This window comes from Eurypyga helias, unplaced genomic scaffold, assembly GCF_000690775.1.
Source record: "Eurypyga helias isolate BGI_N326 unplaced genomic scaffold, ASM69077v1 scaffold8530, whole genome shotgun sequence".
Taxonomy (NCBI): Eukaryota; Metazoa; Chordata; class Aves; order Eurypygiformes; family Eurypygidae; genus Eurypyga; species Eurypyga helias.
The window spans coordinates 45,629-65,972 of record NW_010226243.1 but is presented as its reverse complement, the minus strand read 5'-3'; the positions used below and the strand labels follow the sequence as shown (position 1 = coordinate 65,972).

The window sequence follows — 20,344 nt, the reverse complement described above, 5'->3', positions numbered from 1 at the left end:
TGGCCTTGTTGGTCAGTCTGCTTGATTTTCCTTTTCTGTTTTGAGAAGCCTGATGCTGTTACTGAGGACAGTGCTGGTAGGTTATTTATGTATTCTGCCTGATTATTTCATGGCTATATGAATTTTTTTTAAGCTTACAGTGAAGTGTGATGAACTATTTTAAACCTCAGTAAAAGGCACTGTACATTTGTGTATTAGAATCAGCTGCTGCTTTTTTACTCTGTCTCCTTATCAAGGGCCGGATAGAAGCGTTCATGTAACCATGAGTGAATCATAGGTTTGCACTGTTCCTGCTCCTAACTTCATCCTCAGACTAATAGCAGATATGGGGGCTTAACAAGTGTCTCAGTACTGAGCACAGTGAGAGATGTTTCTGGAAAAAAAATGCTGTTGAGCTAAATTCAATCTAAATTTAGCTCATACTGAATAACGGTATGCAACTCTTTTTTTATAGTATGTTGTGTTTATAGCGTGGAAAGTAGCCATGCTTCAAACAGGCTTGTAAATCACTTGCTTTCTCTTTGCGTTATTTTAGTGTGGGAACAAAAAGGCTTTTATTATGTAGTGGGTTTGTGTTACCTGTTCTAACCGTCGTTCCTCTGACAGAGAAAGCTGAATTCTTCTTCTTACTTGCATATAGTAGTCTCAATGGGCTTCTGAGCACCTTCTGACGGCAGTTGCGGGAGCCCATCAGAAAGCAGCTGCTTGAGCAGATCCAAGGTGGAGCTGGAGCTGCAGATTTCAGGCTGGAGCTACTTTCTATGACTGAGATGCTACATATTGGCTAGGAGATATGAATCTGTGCTACATATTGCTCTACAGATGTGAACTTTAAAGAGATCTGCTGCCACTGAAGAGGTTTGAGATCTGTCATTTGGAAAATGTGGCAAACCAGGCATTTAAAGCAGTCGCTGTGTTTCAAGAGAATGTGTAGTCGCTATTGTGGAAAAGTTCGTATGAGGTCACCTGAACCGTTGCTAGGTTAGAGAGACTGTAGTGGGAATGTTTTCCCTTTTCCTTCCTCTGATGTCTCTGAAGGAAACAGACCTGCGCTGTCCCTTCTGCACAAAAGAGGAGGAGGATTGCAGTATCTAAAAGTCCCTGGCCGTGTAATGCCAAAAAGAATATGCATTGTTACGTGTTTTGTGGAGATAAAGTGAACTTCCCTGGTCAATGTATAGCTGATGCTTTTGCTGGTGTGATGCCTGATTTCCTGATACCCCACCCCACCCCCAATCCCAAGCAGTGTTGTACAAGGTCTGTAACTGCAGAATTGGCTATAAAGAATACTTAAGAAGTGGCCAAATAAAAATTGCACTTCTATTTCAGTGCAATAAATTGGTATTACGGTGCCTGACCTTGTTTTTTCCTTCAGAAAACCATGTGCAGCTTTGTTATTGACAGGGATCAGATGTGTGTAGCATACTCCCAATTTACTTCCAGCTCCTTCATCAGCTTCAAAACTCAGTCATTCTTGCCTTCTCCCCTGAAGTTTCAAATCTTTTCAGTTTCAGCTGGTTTCAGTTTCATGTTTATTTTTTTTACCATTGCTTTATTGTTCACTGACAGGTCTGGAATTTACCAGTCCAGGTAAAGCATAATTAAAAAAACCTAGTTCTTCCAGGCTCAGGACACATGCCTGCTTCTTTTCTTCCCACCTCCTCTCGTACTTTATATTGGAGATTGTCCCCCACATTATAGGACAAGCTTTAAAAACAAAACAGTAAAGTTTGTTTTAAGAGACAAGTTGATATGAATCTCGGTAGCTACTTATATTGATGCAGTTGGTGTTGTGGGGGGCAAGAATTACATTGTTTATAAATTGATCTGAAGTCCTTAAGTGTTGCACCACATGATTGTAAAGCGACTTTGGCATGATCTGGATTTGTGCAAAAGTCCCAAGTCTCTCAGCACCTGCTTACAAATAACAACTGTAGCCAAACATAAAGGGATCTGAGCAGGTTAATCCCAATGTCTTTTTTTTTTTTTTCCCTTTTATAGACAAGTAAATAAACTAAGAGTTTGGTTCACAGACGTACAGAAAGTCAGGGTAGTTTGACAAACAATAAAGCCTTGAACTTTTTATCATCATCTCCATGGGGAGGAGCGCAGGAGCTGCAAGTCAGTGATTGATGACTGCATGACTCATTGGGGGTGTATACAGGATAAAAGTGAATGTTCAGGCAAAATTTCCCATAGAAGAGGAATTGCTGTATGCTAGTAAATACGGCAGTAGCTCTCCTTGCATTTTGTAGGGAATGGTGTTTGTTATGCACACGGGAGATGAAAGGAAGCATCGGCATCACTGCTGATTTTACAGTGTCCTGCTGAGGTGCCACTGAACTGTGTATTTTCAGAGCAGTGTAGTGATTTTTTTTGCAAGTTGAGACATGTCAGAAATTGTTGGTCAAATCCAAAATACATATTAAAAATTGTAGAGGGTTTGGATTGTTTCCGAACTCTTTTTTTTTTTTTTTTTTTTTTTTGGTAATGTTATCTAGCTCTTACAGTTTGGATTATCAATGTAAGGTCCTGGCAGAGAAAAAAGGATGTTTAGTCTTTTTATCTGTGAGAATACACATTGTTTCTAACTAAAGAAGTGTTTGGTTTAATATTAATCCTGTTCAGTTTTAATTTTTTTTTTTCTTAAACACAGTTTTTACCTTGGCTGATTGAAGCTTTTGCAGGCTTTTAGGGGTTAGAGTGCTTCTTCTGTACTCTTCTTTTCTGGACCTCTGTTCACATTCGCAGGGTGACAATGATATGCAGAATCATAATCTCTTTCTGCACCCTAAAACCAGGCAGATCAAAAAATGCAGGCAGTAATCCTGGGTAATCATTTTTTAGTAAATATTTTACTGCTTTTTCCATCTGTTTCACTAAAATCTGACTTAAACTAAGCATAAATCTAGTCACAAGAGGTCACTGGGCTATTAATCGTCAGAATTAATTCTCTTAGACATGTGCTTGGTATGAGGCCAGCTATTCAGAAGTTTAATAGTGCACATATGTTGCTTATCTGTCTGGCAGCTTGCCAACGAAGTAAACTCTTGAGTTTGTGGTGGTTTGATATCTCTGTCAAGTATGCTGCTGGTTCGTTGCAAGTTGATACAGCTTTTCTGTATGTTACCTGGGGCACATAGCCTACTACTGAGGAATGAGTTTCTCTTCAGGGTGCTTTCAAAGAACTATAGTCTCTTAGTGTTGCACAGTAAGGAATGATGTCATTCATGGTTGACCTTTTCATAGTGCTTCCCTATGAAGTACGATGAGCCAAATATAATACTACTTACTCAGAGCAGAGGAAGAGACAATATTTCAAGTAGAGTAAGACTGTGGAACCCAAATATAGCTGAATGAAACCTCACCCGGCCTCCACTCCTGCTGTGCTGACTTGGAGGAAACATTCATTTACGTAAATACAACTCTTCCTTGAGTCAGGTCTGGACTGGACCCAGTATTTTTGTTTCTTTCTTCATACTCCATAGAATAATGATTATTTCATATCCTAATTCTGGAACTGATTTATCCTCTGGGGCATGGAAAGCAAACAGGAGTGAGTGAGTGCATCATTAAAAAATTAGCATATTTTTAGAGAGGAGGTAAAAATAAAATGCAACTCCATTGAAGAGTGTCATAATAAAGAAAAATGGCTTGCAGTAGAGGAACTTTTTAAACCAGCCTGAGATAATGGCTGAAGGAACACATTTCCTTATTAACGTGTTTATACTTTGCCTGCAAGAAATTATTAATTTTCTTCTTGCCTTTATTTCTGAAGGAGAAGAATGAAAGCTCGTGCTCCTGCTCCACCAAATCAAGCTTCTGCAGCAAGTAGGATTCACAGTGAGCACAAGTCACCTGCAGAGACAGCTGTGATTTCTGATCAGAACCTTGTGAACATGAAGGAGAACATGATAAACAGATCGGTGGACTTCACAGTCATTTTGCCCAGCGGGGTGGAGCGGAAGAGCACAGTACAAGGAAGGTAAGGCTTTGATTAGTTCCCACTTTCTGCAGACCTCCATTCACAGGGGGATACTTGCTGATATTAACGTTTCCCTTTCTAGGTTGATGGGGTTTCTCTCTTACGCTTCTCTCTGCATGTTAGGCAGCTGTTGTACCAGAGAGTCCTGGGAGCCATGTATACAGGACCCTCTCTGCTGGGGCTAGAAGGATTTAGCAGCTGTTGTATCGCTGTTTTCCCCATGAATCACCCTCAGCACGTGTATGCATCTGTCTCTTCCATGTAGTGCCACTGGGCTAATCTTAGGTTGCGTCACATCTCATAAGACAGAGGGGATTTGGAGCAGTGGAAGTAGGTGCTGCTGGTAAACGGCAGTCCAGCCAGTATGCCATGCCAAAAAGCAAGCTCAGAAGATGAGTGATTCATCACGTGCAGAGATCCTGCCTTTCCAAATACATTGATTGTGTAGCAAAGTATCTGCTGGTATTTAGGAAGCCTTTTATACAGAAAATTGTATTGTTTTTTTCCATGGGAAGAGAGAGAAGTTCTCCTTTTCACTGGGTAAATTGTATTGAAAAGACAGTTTTGAGATAATTTTCTTCACTATGGGAGCTCTTCCTTCTCCTCATCCTCTCTGTGAGAACTGTTTTGAAAGAGGGAAATTTATTACTTTCAGAAAGAATTTGGAATCATTTTTAAAATATATTCAGTAATATGGTGAAAATGTAACAAACAGCACTGTGGTCAGCAGTGGTCAAGGAACTGTAGAAAGTGATAATCCAGATGAGGCGGATAGGTACATGCCTGTTGATAAATCAAGGCCTGTGCTTATTTTACATTTGGGGTTTGCAGTAGTTAGTCTGCATTCCCATAAAGCTACTCTTTTTGGTCTGATGTATTAGGCTGTCCTGACTATTTGTCTACTAGTGTATGTTGGTGGCTGAGGGTGATGCGTAGAGCAGTGCGTGGTGTCTGGTGCTTCATTCTTCCCCCTACTTTTCTTACACAAATTAATGTTAGCTTAAGTCACTCTCAGGAGACTAGTGCAATCTGTGTGAGTCAGCGCCAAAGCCAGAGTGATGATAAAGATTTTAAAGGAAGGCTGTGCTTTTCAGGGTGCTCAAATCATACATTTAGTGGTCGAGTTTTTATGGAGAGATTGAACTTAATGAGAGAAAAAAGAGAACAGGCCTGGAAAGTAGAACAGAACATGAAACTCATTGACCATTAGATCTCAAAGATAGCTGGTATTTCATTGCAGTTTCAAATGCAAGCCATTTGGGAGCTAACAAGAGGCTAATCTTCATGTAGCTTTCTGCATAGAGAGATACATAATTGCCATATGGTTAGAAAATATTTTCATTTCCTTCAGAAAAACCCCATGCAAACAAATGAAAAAAACAAAACAAACACACCAAGAGCACTACAAAAGTGGTGTTTTAATGTGACCTTTTACACAGAATTTAAACTACAGAACATAGAAACTACAGGAGCAGGGAACAAATAGAAAATCCCTAAACAATAAACATTCTGTCTCTCGAACAGGTGTTTATTATCTCTGTCGTTGCTGTCACATACACTGAGACTGAGTATTTTTATGATTAGTTTGTGGACTGCAGCCTGAAGGAAATGTCAAAAATTAAACCTTAGACGTTTCTGTGGGGTTATTTATATTGACTGTGTTAACACTCTCAGCAACCAAAATGTTTGCTTCATTGTTCTGTGGAGGTGCCCACTTCTCTCCATTGGCTTGGTGACAGGTCTAGGCTCCTGATTTAGGTGGCAATTAAATTCCCTAGTCCTGCTACCGGCACTGTTCCTGATGCAGGCCAGGATGCCGTTGGCCTTCTTGGCCACCTGAGCATACTGCTGGCTCATATTCAACCAGCTGTCGGCCAACACCCCCAGGCCCTTTTCCACCAGGCAGTTTTCCAGCCACTCGTCCCCAAGCCTCTAGTGTTGTGTGGAGTTGGTTTGACCGAAGTTTGGATTGATACAATTGGCCTCAGCCTATTGATTCAGGCTGCTGAGATCCCTCTGTAGAGCCTTCCTATCCTCAGGCAGATCAACACTCCCACCCAACTTGGTGTCATCTGCAAACTTAGTAAAGGTGCACTTGACCCCCTTGTCCAGGACACTGATGAAGGTATTAAAGAGAACTGACCCCAGTACTGAGCCCTGGAGAACACCTCTTGTGACCAGCAGTCAACTGGATTGAACTCCATTCACCACAACTCTTTGAGCTTTGCCATCCAGCCAGTTTTTTACCCAGTGAAGAGTGCGCCCATCCAATCCATGAGCAGCGAGTTTTGCCAGGAGAATGCTGTGGGAAATGGTGTCAAAGGCTTTACTAAAGTCCAGGTAGACAATATCCACAGCCTTTACCTCATCCATAAATGGGTCACCTTGTCACAGAAGGAAATCACGTTCATCAAGCAGAACCTGTCTTTCATGAACCCATGCTGACTGGGCCTGATCACCTGGTTGTTCTTTATATACTTAAGATGATCCATAACCTTCCCTGGAATCGAGGTCAGGCTGACAGGCCTGTAGTTTCCCAGATCCTCATTCTGGCCCTACTTGTAGATGGACATCACACTGGCTAACCTCCAGTCAACTAGGACCTCCCCAGTTAGCCGGGACTGCAGCTAGATGATGGAAAGTGGTGGCTTTGCACAAGTCCAGGTAGATGACATCAGTTGCTCGTCCTCTATCCACCAGCGTTGTGACCCCATCGTAGAAGGCCACCATGTTCGTCAGGCACGATCTGCCCTTGGTGAAGCCATGCTGGCTGTCACCAATCACCTCCTCATTCTCCATGCGCCTTAGCATCATTTCCAGGAGGATCTGTTCATGATCTTGCCAGGCACAGAAGCCAAGACTGACCTTGTTGAGGGGAGAGGTCCTAATTCCTACATGACCATTCTCAGGCTCTTCGATCATTTCTAACACATGAATAACCCCGCATCTTCGCTGCCGCATGGGTCTCCATCCCTGACCTCCACTGAGAGGGCAGACCAAAGCACACTCTCCCTGAAAAACTGGCATGCCACTTCACACTTTTATCTCTACCAAGCCTGGTTTTATGCATTTCCTTCTTCAAAAAAAGAGGGAAATGGTTTAAAGCTCTTTCCCGGGTAACTAATGTGCAAAGATCCTTTTCCCACTTTGAGACCAGTGTACCCTGCCGTTGCCAGCAGACCTGGTGTGTTGTAGACCGACCCATGATCAAAAACCCCCAAATCCTGCCAGTGACACCAGGCTTGGAGCCATGTATTGATCTGCTGGCTCTTCTTGTTTCTCTCCTCATCGTTCACTGGAACTGAAGGGATCGAGGATAACGCCACTTGTGCTCCCAGTCCCTTAACCTGTCACCCCAAAGCCCTGAAGTCCCTTGTGATTGTCCTCAGACTTCTTGTTGAAAGTTCATCGCTGCCTTCCTGAAAAATCAATGATGGATAGTAAAGTGAGGACGGTACCAGGGTAGGAAGCTTTCGCTTCACCTCCTTAACCCGGGGTTACATTAACGCTGGTTCCATTTTTAGGGGTGTGGAATTAAAAAAAAAAAATCTGTGAAGAGCCTCTGAAAGTTTTAGGCGATGGACTGTCTTAAGTCTCCAGGTTTGGGTGAAAGCCCAGATTTTTTCATCCTTTTGAATTGCTTTCACTGGACAGCTACAAAGTACTGTGCTACCTGGAGGTAAACAGTGACAGGACAAGGAGTAACGGGTTTAAATTGAAAGTGGGGAGGTTTAGATTAGATATCAGGAAGAAGTTCTTCCCAGAGAGGGTGGTGAGGCACTGGAACAGGTTGCCCAGAGAAGCTGTGGATGCCCCATCCCTGGATGTCTTCAAGGCCAGGCTGGATGAGGCTTTGAGCAACCTGGTCTAGTGGAAGGTGTCCCTGCCCATGGCAGGGGAGTGGGAACTAGATGGTCTTTAAGGTCCCTTCCAACCCAACCCATCCTATGATTCTATGATAAACATTTAGTGATGAAGATAGTGGATTAAAGAAAAATGTGTTCTGTTTAGTTTGAAGCAAGTACGGGAGCCAGTGCAGGTAATAAATTCTTTTCCCTCTTCACTCTTTTTTTATCTCTGAGGATCTCATGGAAGGACATTTCAGACAAATTCAGCTGTTGTTTATAGTGCTATAAATCTTCAGTATTTTCATTGCCATCATTAAAACTGCATTCTGCAAAATCTGCTTTTGGGTACCCTGGGGAAATAGCTTTTCTGTTGCAGAAGAATTTGCAAAACCTTGCCCTGGGCATCCTCATAATGAAAAATGATTCTGTAATTTCAGGAAAGCAGTTCACGGAGCAAAGCAGTACACGACAGGATGTTTGAAAATATAACTACTGTAGTTAATTGGTATCACTTAAGGTTATTATAAATGAAACAAGTTAAAAGTCAAAATTATCTCAATTTGTCCATTGTGTGTAAGCAAAGCAGCGTGTTGTTAACTTTACTTTGTTCTCTGTATGGAAAGTTCCTATAAATGTCAGCAGGAGGGCAGAAAATTCTCATTAAATTTTCTTGAAAGATATAGTTCAAGAAGTGGGTGCCATTTAAAGATATTTTATTGGAATCTGGGAATTTTAAGTAAATTTATTTATGAAAGTTAAATCAAACTGACAGTCTCTCTCTGAGAGTGCATTGCCATCTTGTAACACGCAATTGATCCCAGATTTTGGAAATACATAGTGCAGATTTTAGGATGCGGTTGAGTCCTTAAGAAACCCGTGCAGCTGTAGAACAGTATTAAAACCAGTTTTCTTTTTTGAAATAATTGGGCCCTGTGAACTCTACTGTAAAACATATAAAAGTATTAATGGAAAACTGTTAGCCTTCTCCCCCCCCTGCAAAGGATTATGAAATACCCTCCCCAACTAATCGGTCTTTGTACTGCTGCATGGGCACTGACTGATGTGCTGAGAGGGTGGGCAGAGCGTTGGCCACTTGCAGCTTTATGCATATGGAACTGCAGCAGCTCCACACAAACTGTTAGCCGGCCTGACAGAAGTGGTAGCTGGGCGGTTAGAAAGAAAGAAAGTGGGAAAGCTTGCAAGAGTTACCAGAAACCTCTTCTGTTTGGGATTCTCACAGGTAATACTTTCAACGGGTAACCTATAAATAAAGACATGGTGCGTGTGTTTCCGTTCACGCTGTCACTGAGGAGGGCTTCCTGATTAACCCAGGTACAGACATTTAGCATCTGCAGCTTGGGAATTCAGTAGTATTTAAAATACATTGCAGAAAAATGAGGATGAGTGATATGCAGAAGAGTAGACGGGACAGTTGGTGCTCCTGCTCTAATCTCACACGTTACACGGATTTCTCTTGTGCATGTGTTGCGCAGAGAGCAGGGTACTAAACCAAATAATATACTAGCTGAAGCTGTAGTCCGGTTCTGCAAATGCTGGAGGACAGAGCTCAGTGCAGAGTGTGTGTTACAGGGAGCACAAAGCTAATGTCGCTACAGAAGGAATATTCTCACCTAATTCTCAGTGAAAGACTCCTAAGTGATATTAATTGTGGGCACGTTGCTCATCACAGAGAACGGTGTCCCAGGAAAGGCTGAAGGTGTGAAATCAGCCCAGGCTGGTAAAACATGAAAGAGGTGGTGTTAGAAGATGAACAGGGCACATAGAGCAAAAGCATTAAAAATGAGCTTAATTAAATAAGAAATAGGAGTCATGTCAAAACTACAGTAGTTCAGTGTAGGCTTCTGTATTGGGTCTGTCTGAGATGGAGTTAATTGTCCCCACAGCAGCCCTCACAGCGCTGTGGTTTGTGCTGGTAGCTAATTAAAGTGTTGATAACACACCTGTGTTCTGGCTCCTGCTGAGCAGGGCTCCCACAGCATCAAGGCTGGCGCTCCAGCATCCCCCCACACCAGGAGGCTGGGGGTGGGCAAGACCTTGGGAGGGGACACAGCCAGGACAGCTGACCCCAGCTGACCAAGGGGAGATATTCCATACCATATGAGGTCTGCTCAGCAATAAAAGCTAAGGGAAAGGAGGAAAAGGAGGAATTTGTCATTTACAACATGTCTTCTGAAGCAATGGCTGGAACCTGTTCCATACTAGAACCCTGCTTCCCAGGAAAGTGGCCAGACAATGCTTGCTGGTGGGAAGTAGCGAATAAATCTTTTTTTCCTTTTTTTTTTCCTTTGCTTCTGTGCGTGGCCTAAGCTGTTGCTTTATTAAACTGCCTTTATCTTGATCCATGAGTCTTCTTTTTCTTCCATCTTATTTTCTTCACCCCCATCCTGCTGAGGAGGGGAGTGATAGAGTAGCTTTGCTGGGCACCTGGCATCCAGCCAAGGTCAACCCACCACAGCTTGGAAGAAAAAAAAAAAGTATCTTACTGGAATAATTTAGAGGGTAATTTATGCTGGAAGGGGTCACTGGAACTCACCTGCTTTAACTCCCTGCACAGTGTACGTCTCACAAGAGCAGGTTGCTCGGGACTGTATCCACTCAAGTTTAAATACCTCTAGGGAGGAGGTTTCCAAACTCTGCTGGACCCCTGTTCCAGCGCTTGACCATCCATCCTCATGGTGAAAAAATGTTTCTTTGTACCAAAACGGAGCTTGATGTGTTGGCACTTGCCTCCTGTCCTCTTGCTGCTGACTGCTAGAAGAGCCTGGCTCTGTAACCCTGCTGGCTGGTACTTACAGACATCAACAAGACCTCCCTTCACCCTTCTCGCCTTAAGGCTCAACAAACCCAGTCCTCTGCCTCTTCTCGTGTATTATCTTGATGTTCCTACGGTGGATTTGGTCAAGTATGGAAGTTAAGAGCCAAATATACATGAGCAAAATAAGAAACAGAAAGCGTTTATAAATATGTTACCATGTGTCCTGTACTACTTCTGATGCTGCTGCTATTTAGTGTGCACCCTTCTGGTTATGTAGGAAAACTGATCTTTTCGTGAAGTCCCTGCTGTGCTTTGGAGCATGAGAAAATGGTGATGACTAATGCTATTTGCTGTTTTTAAGTGCCGATAGTGAAAGCGTCAGCAACTTCAGGTCACCCCCTTTACGCCACTGTGTTTCTTTTCCGGTCAGTTGTCACTTTAAGTTCCCAGTGTGTTTGTCATTGACCTAAATAAAGGAGATTCTTTCCTCTTGTTTGAGATTTTTTTTTTTTAAATAGACATTTGTATCATCAAAGTAGAAGGTAGTAGGGAATTCAGTGTCATTTGATAGAGTACAACCTCATCGTACACATTTATTTCCTAGATGTACAAGGCTGTATTTAAAAATGGATTTCTCTGTGTGATCCAAGGAGATTGGGCCAAGCCACACCCTAAACAACTCAGTTGTTTTCTGCCTCTTAACCTATAGATGTCTTTGCTGCATTTTACTGGTGACAAGTGGCCTGGCATGCTCAAACTTGGTCAGGACTTCAGCCTCATAAATATTGCTGACAAAGTAGTTATTCTTTACTGCCCTGAATTGGTGTTAAATGTCAAACAGCTTAGTAATAGAATATCAGGACAGAGCCAAAGTACTCTCCTTTGCTAAGAATAGTTGTCTGGACCATCTTGTCTGAATCTTAAATTGGGTTCATCCTCCAGTTTTATTGTGTGCTCTGGTATTTCCATATCAGTCATCAACATTTGGTGTCTGTCACATGGTGTTTGATCTCCCTACCCAAAATTTCAGCGACATCTTATTAAAATAAGAAACTAACGTGTTTCTTAGCTGAGTAGTTGGAAAGGCATGAGACGACAACTTCATGTCAGCTTTAGAGTTAATCCTTTATGAACAGACCTGCCTGAATTTCAAAACAGCATGCTGTCTCGGAAGCAGATTAAAATAAAATGCAGATAGGCATGGAACAAGGTGGAAGCAAAGGAAAGACTGACTCTTTGCATCTTCCAAGAGCAGTATTCAGCCCAAGGTTAGAAAGAAAAGATGGTCTAGATTAGAAGATGATTGAGTGCCAGCCTCCTGCTGTGTTTAGTGGATGTCTTCTGCGTGTGGCGTGTACATGGAGTTACTTAAAATAAAACTCCCATTTAAAAATCAAGATGATCTGTATTACTGTTTAGAAGGAAAAATTTCCAAGTTGGTGAAGTTGAAGTCTGATGTAAGAATAACTTCATTGCAAGGACTTTCCAGCTCTCTTACTTATCTGGAAACACACAAATTTTGAGTTTTATTTATAGAATTCCTCTTATTTTTTTCTTTTTTGGGTAATCCTTTTGAAGTGTTGTGGAAATTATTTTCCCAAATTTACATTTTAGGAGGAACATACTACTCATTTTGTAGTTGTTTCAAAAGCTTCATAGATACTGCTTAATTTATACTCCTAAATGACACAGATGAAGGCTGGGGATGTGTTTTGTGGAGCAGTTGTCTATTCTGAACAGCATGGCTCAGGATGGGATGGTGCAGACTTCCTTAAGAGTTACATTGAACGCACACCTGCTCTGTAATCAACAATAAGACGAAACCTCATGTTTGGCTGGGTTTTTAAATCGTTCCTTGTCCAGGCAAATTTGTTCAGCTTGCATGATTGTCTGTAGCCTCTTTCGTCTGATGGCTGGTGTGGATTCTAATCTAGTTGCAGTCGTGGTACTGTTGCTGCCGAATGTATTTCATAATTTCAGTGCAAGGTGCAGAGAGTCATAAACTGTCCTTTTGCTGAACTATTTTTAAAAAATCCTTTTTCAAGTGCTGTTATTTTTAAAAAAATGTTCCTAATTAAATATTTTACATGAGGAAAGATAACTGTCCAAATATGAATGAATTACCGCAATACTGTGCACTGCAGAAATACATTAGCATCCCACTTTAAATAGAAATGTCTAGCACACACAACACCAGTGTGTTGTGGTTCTGCCAGGTTCTTTGCTTTTCTCTGGAACAATAGTAATGGGGCTGAGGGGAAAAACAAAACACATGCAAATTTCACTTTAAAAGAGTGAAATTTCACTTGTCTGTGAACAGACAAGTTGTCTCTCTCAGGTGGACTGACACCTTTAAAATGCTCATTGCTGCATGGCATAATGAATATTCACGTAAACATCGGTTTAGGGTGGGTTGTCCTATAATTTGGACTTCTAGGTGTAGATGTTTCTGTTGCTTTGTGGTGTGTTGCATGGGAATTGAACACGGTTCTGAAATACAGATGTTTGCAACCTGGGGACAGTGCCAAAACAAGTTGTCATGAAATGACCTGATAGAGTTTTGATTTACGTACTGAAGGCTTCTATTTAGATGTTCTCTGTGTTACCAGTTACCACAGTGCTCTGCTTTTCTGAATCCTCCTCTACATATTAATGACATCTGTTTTATGTGTTTGATCTTCAGTCATCATCTTCTCCTGTGTTCTGCTCTTTTCAATGCGATCACCTGTTTCAGATTTTCCACACTTGCCACTTTTTTAGCTCACACTGCATGACCCAGTTCAGCTGTAAATAGTTTACTGTAAAGAAGGCCCGTTCTCATCTCTTGCGCCGGAAGAGCTGCCACCTCTGTGTGTTTTACTCTTCCACCTGTTAATAAGAGTTCGTTCTCGTTGTCTTTGCCATTAGCTCTCCAGGGTTCTTCGCCAACTTCTCAAGCAGTTGTTGGTCAACAACGTATACATGGAAAGAAGCTGGGCAGCTCCCCATGGAGCTGTTTCCCAGATGCTGACAGTTTGCAGTTGAAGGGCAGTTCTTGAGCTACAGATGTAGTGTTGATAGCTAATAACCTGTGATGGATTTGATTTTCTTTGAATTTGCTTGCATTTTGAATCTGTATACGCTTTCTCCAGTTTACACATTAGAAGAGATGCCATTTCCTTTGGCAAATATGCTGTCTATGCACGTATTTTCACTTGCTAGAAGACAAATATCCCATTTATATGACAGGCTTCAGGTACGGATGGTAATTTTTTTCAACTTACGGTGTTTCGTTGGTGACAAGTACTGGTTTATGAAACCAAGTTTTCAGAAACATAACCAGTTTCATGAAACCTGTGTTCTCTGGTTCTGGATGGAATTTCAGGGAGGAAAGTTGGGAAAAAAAACCAAAACCCTGCGGTACCCCTGGGTAGAAGAGAATTTCTGGAGTGTGGAAGAACATGGTTTGTATCTGCAGTGTGCGGCTGTATCAAGCTCCAGTGAACGTTGAGTTACTGACACAAAACGGAGTACCTCCATGCAGAGGCATGGGAGAAGAGGGGGGCAATAACAGAGTTTTTTAACCTCATTGTTTGAGAACGATATCTGCAATAAGAGTTGTTGATAATACAAAAGGAGATGTTTTTATACAGGGTTAATATCCTCACCAAAATAAATATGGAAGGGATCTCTTGTACTTGGAAATATTGCTGGTGTCAAATGTGGGTGGGGGGCTGTGTCTTGAAGTTTTAAGCTGGAAAAAAAAATCCAGCTTACAGGGAGGGAATAGTCCTAATGTTGTTTGGTCCCAAAGGTGGTTAACCAGTGACACATCCACAGCTTGTATTGTCTGTTTTCCTCTCATATTAAAACTGAGGTAAATTTTTTTAGCAACTGTTCTTTCTCATGCTAATGGTAAATGTCTTCTTCCCTGCAGTAAAGCTGTAATGGATCTGTTGGTCGATTTATGCAGCCAGTATCGCTTAAATCCATCCCAGCATAGTCTTGAACTGAAGACTTTGGGAGCTCAACAACCTCTGAGTTACAAGCCAAACACTTTGATAGGAGCACTGGACATACAGACGGTACTTCTGAAAGAGAAGGTTCCCGAAGAGAAGACAAAGCGACCTCTGCCAAGGGTCCCTGAGGTTGGTACTCTTTAGGGCCACAATGGTGCCGTGAGAAATCATTTCATTCTTGTGATATCAAGCAGTTCTTCCACTCTTTGCATCCTCAAACCAGATGGGAGCGTCTTGAGATTGACTGTAGCCTGCTTTACTAGCTTAGCCAATTTGCACTCCTGCATTTTAGACAAAATGTTATGTAGATGGAAATCTGTCTTATAAAGACCCTTGATTGAAGATGGGGATGACTGAAATTTGCAGTTGTGGCTGAAATGAGGGCTGTGGGATCATGCGGAGGTAGGTAGGGTTTTGGTGGCATTTTGTTTGCTGTCTTTATCGAAAGTAGGGGAGAAGACTGATGGCTAACAAACGTAGTTCACAGTATTGTGACGATTCAGGAGTAGCCATTTTCCCAGTATGTTTGCTGAATTTTTTATTATTCTGTATCAGTATAGCTAATTACACTGTCACGCTTTTCAGAGCGGTACTTGTAAACATTGACAAATTACAGCTGCCTCTGATGCCTTTTCCTTATTTGCTTGTTTTTGCAAAAGTCTCCTTAGCGACAGGGGAGTTCTGAGGTTTTTCTTTTTTCATACTATGGTTTTGCAATAGTATGCATGTGGGGCAAGTTTGCCTAGGAGGAGTCGAGACAGTATGGAAGTCCCCAGTGCCTTTCTCATTGCAAGAGAGCCTAGCTGTCACGGAGGGAGGGCTGAGAGCTTGTGTTTGTGTCTGCAGAAGTCTGTGAGGCTGGTAGTGAACTACCTGAAGACGCAGAAGGCCGTGGTTCGGGTTAGTCCGGAGGTCCCTCTCCACAGCATCATCCCAGCTATCTGTGAGAAGTGTGAAGTCAGTCAAGAGCACGTTGTCCTTCTGCGGGATGGCATCACTGGGGAGGAGCTGGAGCTTACCAAGTCCTTGGAGGAGCTGGGGATAAAGGAGCTGTACGCCTGGGACAGAAAAAGAGGTGAGCTGAGACTGGAAGCGGCCGCTGCAGGGTTAGATGATGTGAAAACATTATTATGGGCAACTTTAAAGCATTTATGCTCCTGTTGCTTTCGGGCCAGGCCAAAGCAGCAGTGACACAACACCTCAACCCGGAGAGCAGCATGGGTTGGTTCAGTGAGCCGTGCCCAGCCGGCAGTCAGGGCAGCAGCGTGCCCAGCTGTCCCTCGCTGCTCTCGGCCCCACGCCAGGCTGGGCTGGCCCCTGGCAGGGCACAGGGAGGAGCTTTGCTACCTTCTGGAGCTGCTTTCAGTACGGGTGTGCGTAACGCGGGGCCTCGTCCAGGCAGAGCCTGTCACCTGCCTAACCGTGCTGGGGCTTGGAGAGAGAGAAAGGAGAGACATGCCATAGTTATGGCAGCTGCGAAAGCTGAGAGGCAGAGGCGACAGACCAGGGCTTATGAGGAACAGACTGTGGATAGGTTCAGAGACGGCTCCTCCGAAGTGCGAAGTTACTGACGGTTTAGTGAAGAGGAGCTAAGAGGTATTTGTATTTAAAATTTTGTTCTTTTTATTCACCCTCACTTTCTCTTCTTGTAGACGATATTGTAGCAGCAGCTTCTTGAGCTTGAATTTTATCAGCCTGATTGTGTATTCAAACAGCATAATTATGCAGTGTGCTTTAAAATATACCCGCTTTACAAATACACATTGACAAGTGCTCCTTCCTTTGAGGTCAGAAAGTGATATTCATTAAAATTGTCTCCTGCAGTTTGTCTCACGTGGCATCGCTTCCAGCACAGTAAATGCCCTTATTTATTGTTTAGATAACGTCAGTCTTGTAGGTGCTGAGCACCAGGCTTATTTTTTATTTATACAGTTATTTATTTATGTTGATGTTCTGTCTCTTCTTTCAAACTCCGTTGGTAAGTGACAGTTCTACCTCTGTGCGAGTCCAATTTCAGTGAGCGTACACTTTTAAGTAAACTAAATGTCTCCTTTTCCTTTGAATTGTTAGGGTGCTCAAAAAAGTGGCTGACAACATGTCATAACTCAATTGCATGTTTGTTTGGTTCTTTAAGGTATGTTTACTGTAATTAAGCTAAGCGTTCTGGAGCAACATGTTGAACATGCAGGGTATTCAGCAGTATTCATTCAGCCTACTTCAGGGACAACTTACGGAGTAATTAGCCAAAGCCTTCCTTCGACTCTTTGCCTTCGAAATGAAAGTGATGGTGTATATACGGATGCAATATTGGTTCTCAGATCCAGTTGTAGCCTGTATAGTCAAAACCAAGGCTTTGCTTCAGGGCTGGGATTATGGCAATAAATGATCTAACACTTCATAGCGTGCTGCTGTCTGTATCAGAAAATTTTGACGTTTTATTTTTTTTTTTTTACCTTTCTGTGTACCTTTCGTTACGATAAAATCCCCCTGATCTTGGGTGTATTTCAACTTTTTCTGTCTCCCTTTTACTCTGCACCATGGTGTCTGATGAGGAAACTGGTAAATACACATAAAATTCACAAAAGGTTTCCTTTGTTCCAGCAAATTCCTCCCTCCCGTTTTCTCATCTCTAATCTTCAAGAGGAAATAATGCCACTGGTTTCAGTAGCAGTTGGTCTGTGAATTGTGCACTGAGTAGATGTCCAGCCTATTATCGGGGCAGGTTTTTAAAGCCCATTCCCACTAACGAGTAAGGCATCAGAGGTGCTGAAAGCATCGACTGTGCACGTAAGAGCAGCTTCTAGAAAAACTTTTGTGCTCGTCATTCTCTCCCTGAAAACAGAAATACCCAGTGCTGAAGGATGATTAAAAGACGTGCTCTGCTGCCACCTGCTGACAGGATTCGATTTAGCAGTTGGAGCACCTTCACGGCCGAATCGGGAAGGAATACAAACGCCGCTGAACGGCCCCTGGTAGCAGCTCTGCATATCTGTTGGTGGACAACTTTTTTTTTTTTTTCTGTAATGCTTAGGAAAACAAATACTCGGAGTAATTAATGAATATTGTGTCTTGCGAGGCAATATTAGAACTTTAATTTTTCTTCTCTTATCCTTTCATTGCCTGCCTTTTCCAGTTCCTCCATCAAAAACTCAGTCTGAACCTTCTCTGAACTATAGAGGTACTGTACAATGCTGCTGAGAGAAAACCGCGTTTCCCTTTACACTGTTGAATGTGGGGTTAGTGGATAGATCTCTGAGAATGTCATCTAAACTGCTGTAGAGAAACGAGCTATTTTAGATCTGTGTTGTCCTTTGCAAAGTGTTGTTTACATGTCTGTGCTTCTGGTCTGAACAAACACACTTCTGTGCATACTGCTTCTTCAGTAATTGCCATTAATATGCCAGCAATTAACAAATGCTGTCATTTAACTGTCCTGTGGTACGGTATGATTCTGTACAGATTCCAAGCCTTTTCAGGTAGGATTAGTTGAATTTCAGGAATACTAACATTTCAGAGGTCTCAGGTTCAAGATTTATTTAGTAATCATATTACGAGATATATGAGATCGTCCACTCATTTCAATTTACATGTAACAAGGCATTTTAATACCAAACCTATGTATGCACGTTGGATAACTCCAAATAGATGCTGACTTCCAATTGCTGCAGTAAGTAGGGTTTAATTTAGATCACATGGGTGCTTCTGCTTCTAGTTAAGCAGAAAATGTACATATTTAATATATTCTTTTGCCCTACTGAGCCTGTTGTAATACATTGATTAAATTAATTATCCTCAAGAAAGGAATGGTTGATGGCTTTACTTCTCTGCATTACCAGTAACACAACATAACCAAAATAAAACTGTGGTTAACTTCTTTAAATTTTCAGAAAGGAAGGAAGGAAGGAAGTCCATCTATCTCCATTAGGGGTCAGCCGTTGAGCGAGTCTTAGCTCATGGCCTATATTGCCTTTTGGCATCCCTAATGCCAGTACTGGTCCCCCTAATCCTCTGTCATTACTTGCTATGGCTTCCTCTTATACAGAGCACAATACTAGAGAGAATATCTACTGTATTTATTTAAGAAAAATGGTTACAAATTTATAGATTCCTTGTTGGTTTGAGATGAGATGCTGTGTTTAAAAATCCAAATTTATTGACATTATGCAATGTTGAGTGGTAATGTTGATGATTAGTGGTTACTGACATAGCTCACAGTTCAGGGCTGCGTGAGTAAGGGATTCATAATCCACATCTAGCTGCAGCCCAGCCCCGAGCAAAAAAATCAGCAGTTTCTGGTGAATGAGCATAGGCAGTGCTTCGTATCTGAGAAAGGTATTAATTTATTGCTCTATCTTTCACAGTGGAGTTGCAGCCTTTCTTAAGAATAGTTTCTTCCTGTTTTCCTCTGCCTTCATCATCTTTACCCTTCTACTGTGCTATGAACTAGTCTGTGTATTTAACACCACCTAACATTGTTATGCAAAGTGATCTGTTTGAAAGTCATGTGTTTTGTGTGAAATGCAAATCTGTTCAAGAGAGTTCTGGGGTGAGGTGGGGTGTTTTTGTGAAGTGAACCTTCTTTTGTGTCAACAAACAGGTCACTGTGCATTTGCTTCTTAGCTGTTATTAAACAAATAAAGCATTATTTACAAGAGAAAGTGTTTTTTCTCTGTATATTAAACTTCCTGCGTGCTAGTGGGGATACTCTGATGTGCTTGGAACTGGGGAGGAATCTGTATAGCATTATGCAGTGTCCATTTTAAAAAAGTGGGAGAGCTTTATAGTCTGTATATTCAACCAATGGTTGTTCCCTGTAATGCATGACCTTATCATGTTGCTCATCCAGCTGGACTGGTGTGGGGGAAATGGAAGGGAGACTAAATAGTCTGAGAATTCATACAGTTCCTTAACTGGTTCAAGGAGGACATGCGTGTTTGAGCTTTTACAGCCTGAAACGCATATAAACTTGCCTCTCAATTGAAGTAAAAGCACCAACATGAGAAAAGATGACCATGACTGACATGTTTAAGTTTTAAGGAGAGCCGTTTTTCCAAGGGAAAAGGTGTCTTTCCTCTCCATGGAGCCTGATTCAAATCCACATTCAGAATCTTTCCATTGATTTAACTATGTTAAGTCCAGCCTGTGGATTGTTAATGATACTCACCTTTTTGAAAAGTCTTCCCTCCCCCCCCCTCACCCCCCCCCCAGGTATTAGAGTACTCCACGGGTTTTAAATGAGACCTCTAACAAGCATTTCTAAAGGCTAAGCAACTTGCTCATGTTTTGCCTTTTAGTAAGGATTAGTAAATTGTGATTGAAAATTTGTTGAAGTTTATTAAATTATTCCATTTATCTCCACTAGCTTTTGGAACAAACTTGGAACAAATAAAAAGTTTGATGAAAAAGAAAGTGTGGGATCTGGCAGTTACTTAGATAATTCAATTCATAATGTCTCCTTCTCAAAAGAATGCAGCATTAATCCAGGATGTTTTAAAATACTGATCTTCTGAATCTTTATTTCAGAACTGTAAAACATATTTTGTTGTAATTGTTTCAGAACCAAGTCGAAAGGCTTCAGTAAGCAATGATGCAATAGAAAAAGAAAAAACAAGACTTCTGGGATTGTTTAAAGCTGATAGAAGAAGCAGCAAGGTAAGTGCACTACCTCACTGAAGGGTAGTTTTCTTTCCACTGTTTTCTTTCCAGATGTATTTTATCTGTGGGGGGTGGTGTTTAT

General features: G+C 41.9%; 1 protein-coding gene across 1 annotated transcript in view; it reads left to right on the top strand.

Annotated features, from left to right (window-relative positions):
* Window positions 1–3,783: 3,783 nt before the first annotated feature.
* LOC104510091 (protein cordon-bleu-like) overlaps window positions 3,784–20,344 on the top strand; it is a gene marked incomplete at its 3' end in the record, with an annotated part of 43,968 nt that continues 27,407 nt past the window's right edge. The window contains exons 1-5 of the mRNA XM_010152237.1: window positions 3,784–3,985; window positions 14,526–14,736; window positions 15,454–15,682; window positions 17,741–17,785; window positions 20,165–20,259. Coding sequence (XP_010150539.1) covers window positions 3,786–3,985; window positions 14,526–14,736; window positions 15,454–15,682; window positions 17,741–17,785; window positions 20,165–20,259 — 780 coding nt within the window. The remainder of the gene's footprint in view (window positions 3,986–14,525; window positions 14,737–15,453; window positions 15,683–17,740; window positions 17,786–20,164; window positions 20,260–20,344) is intronic.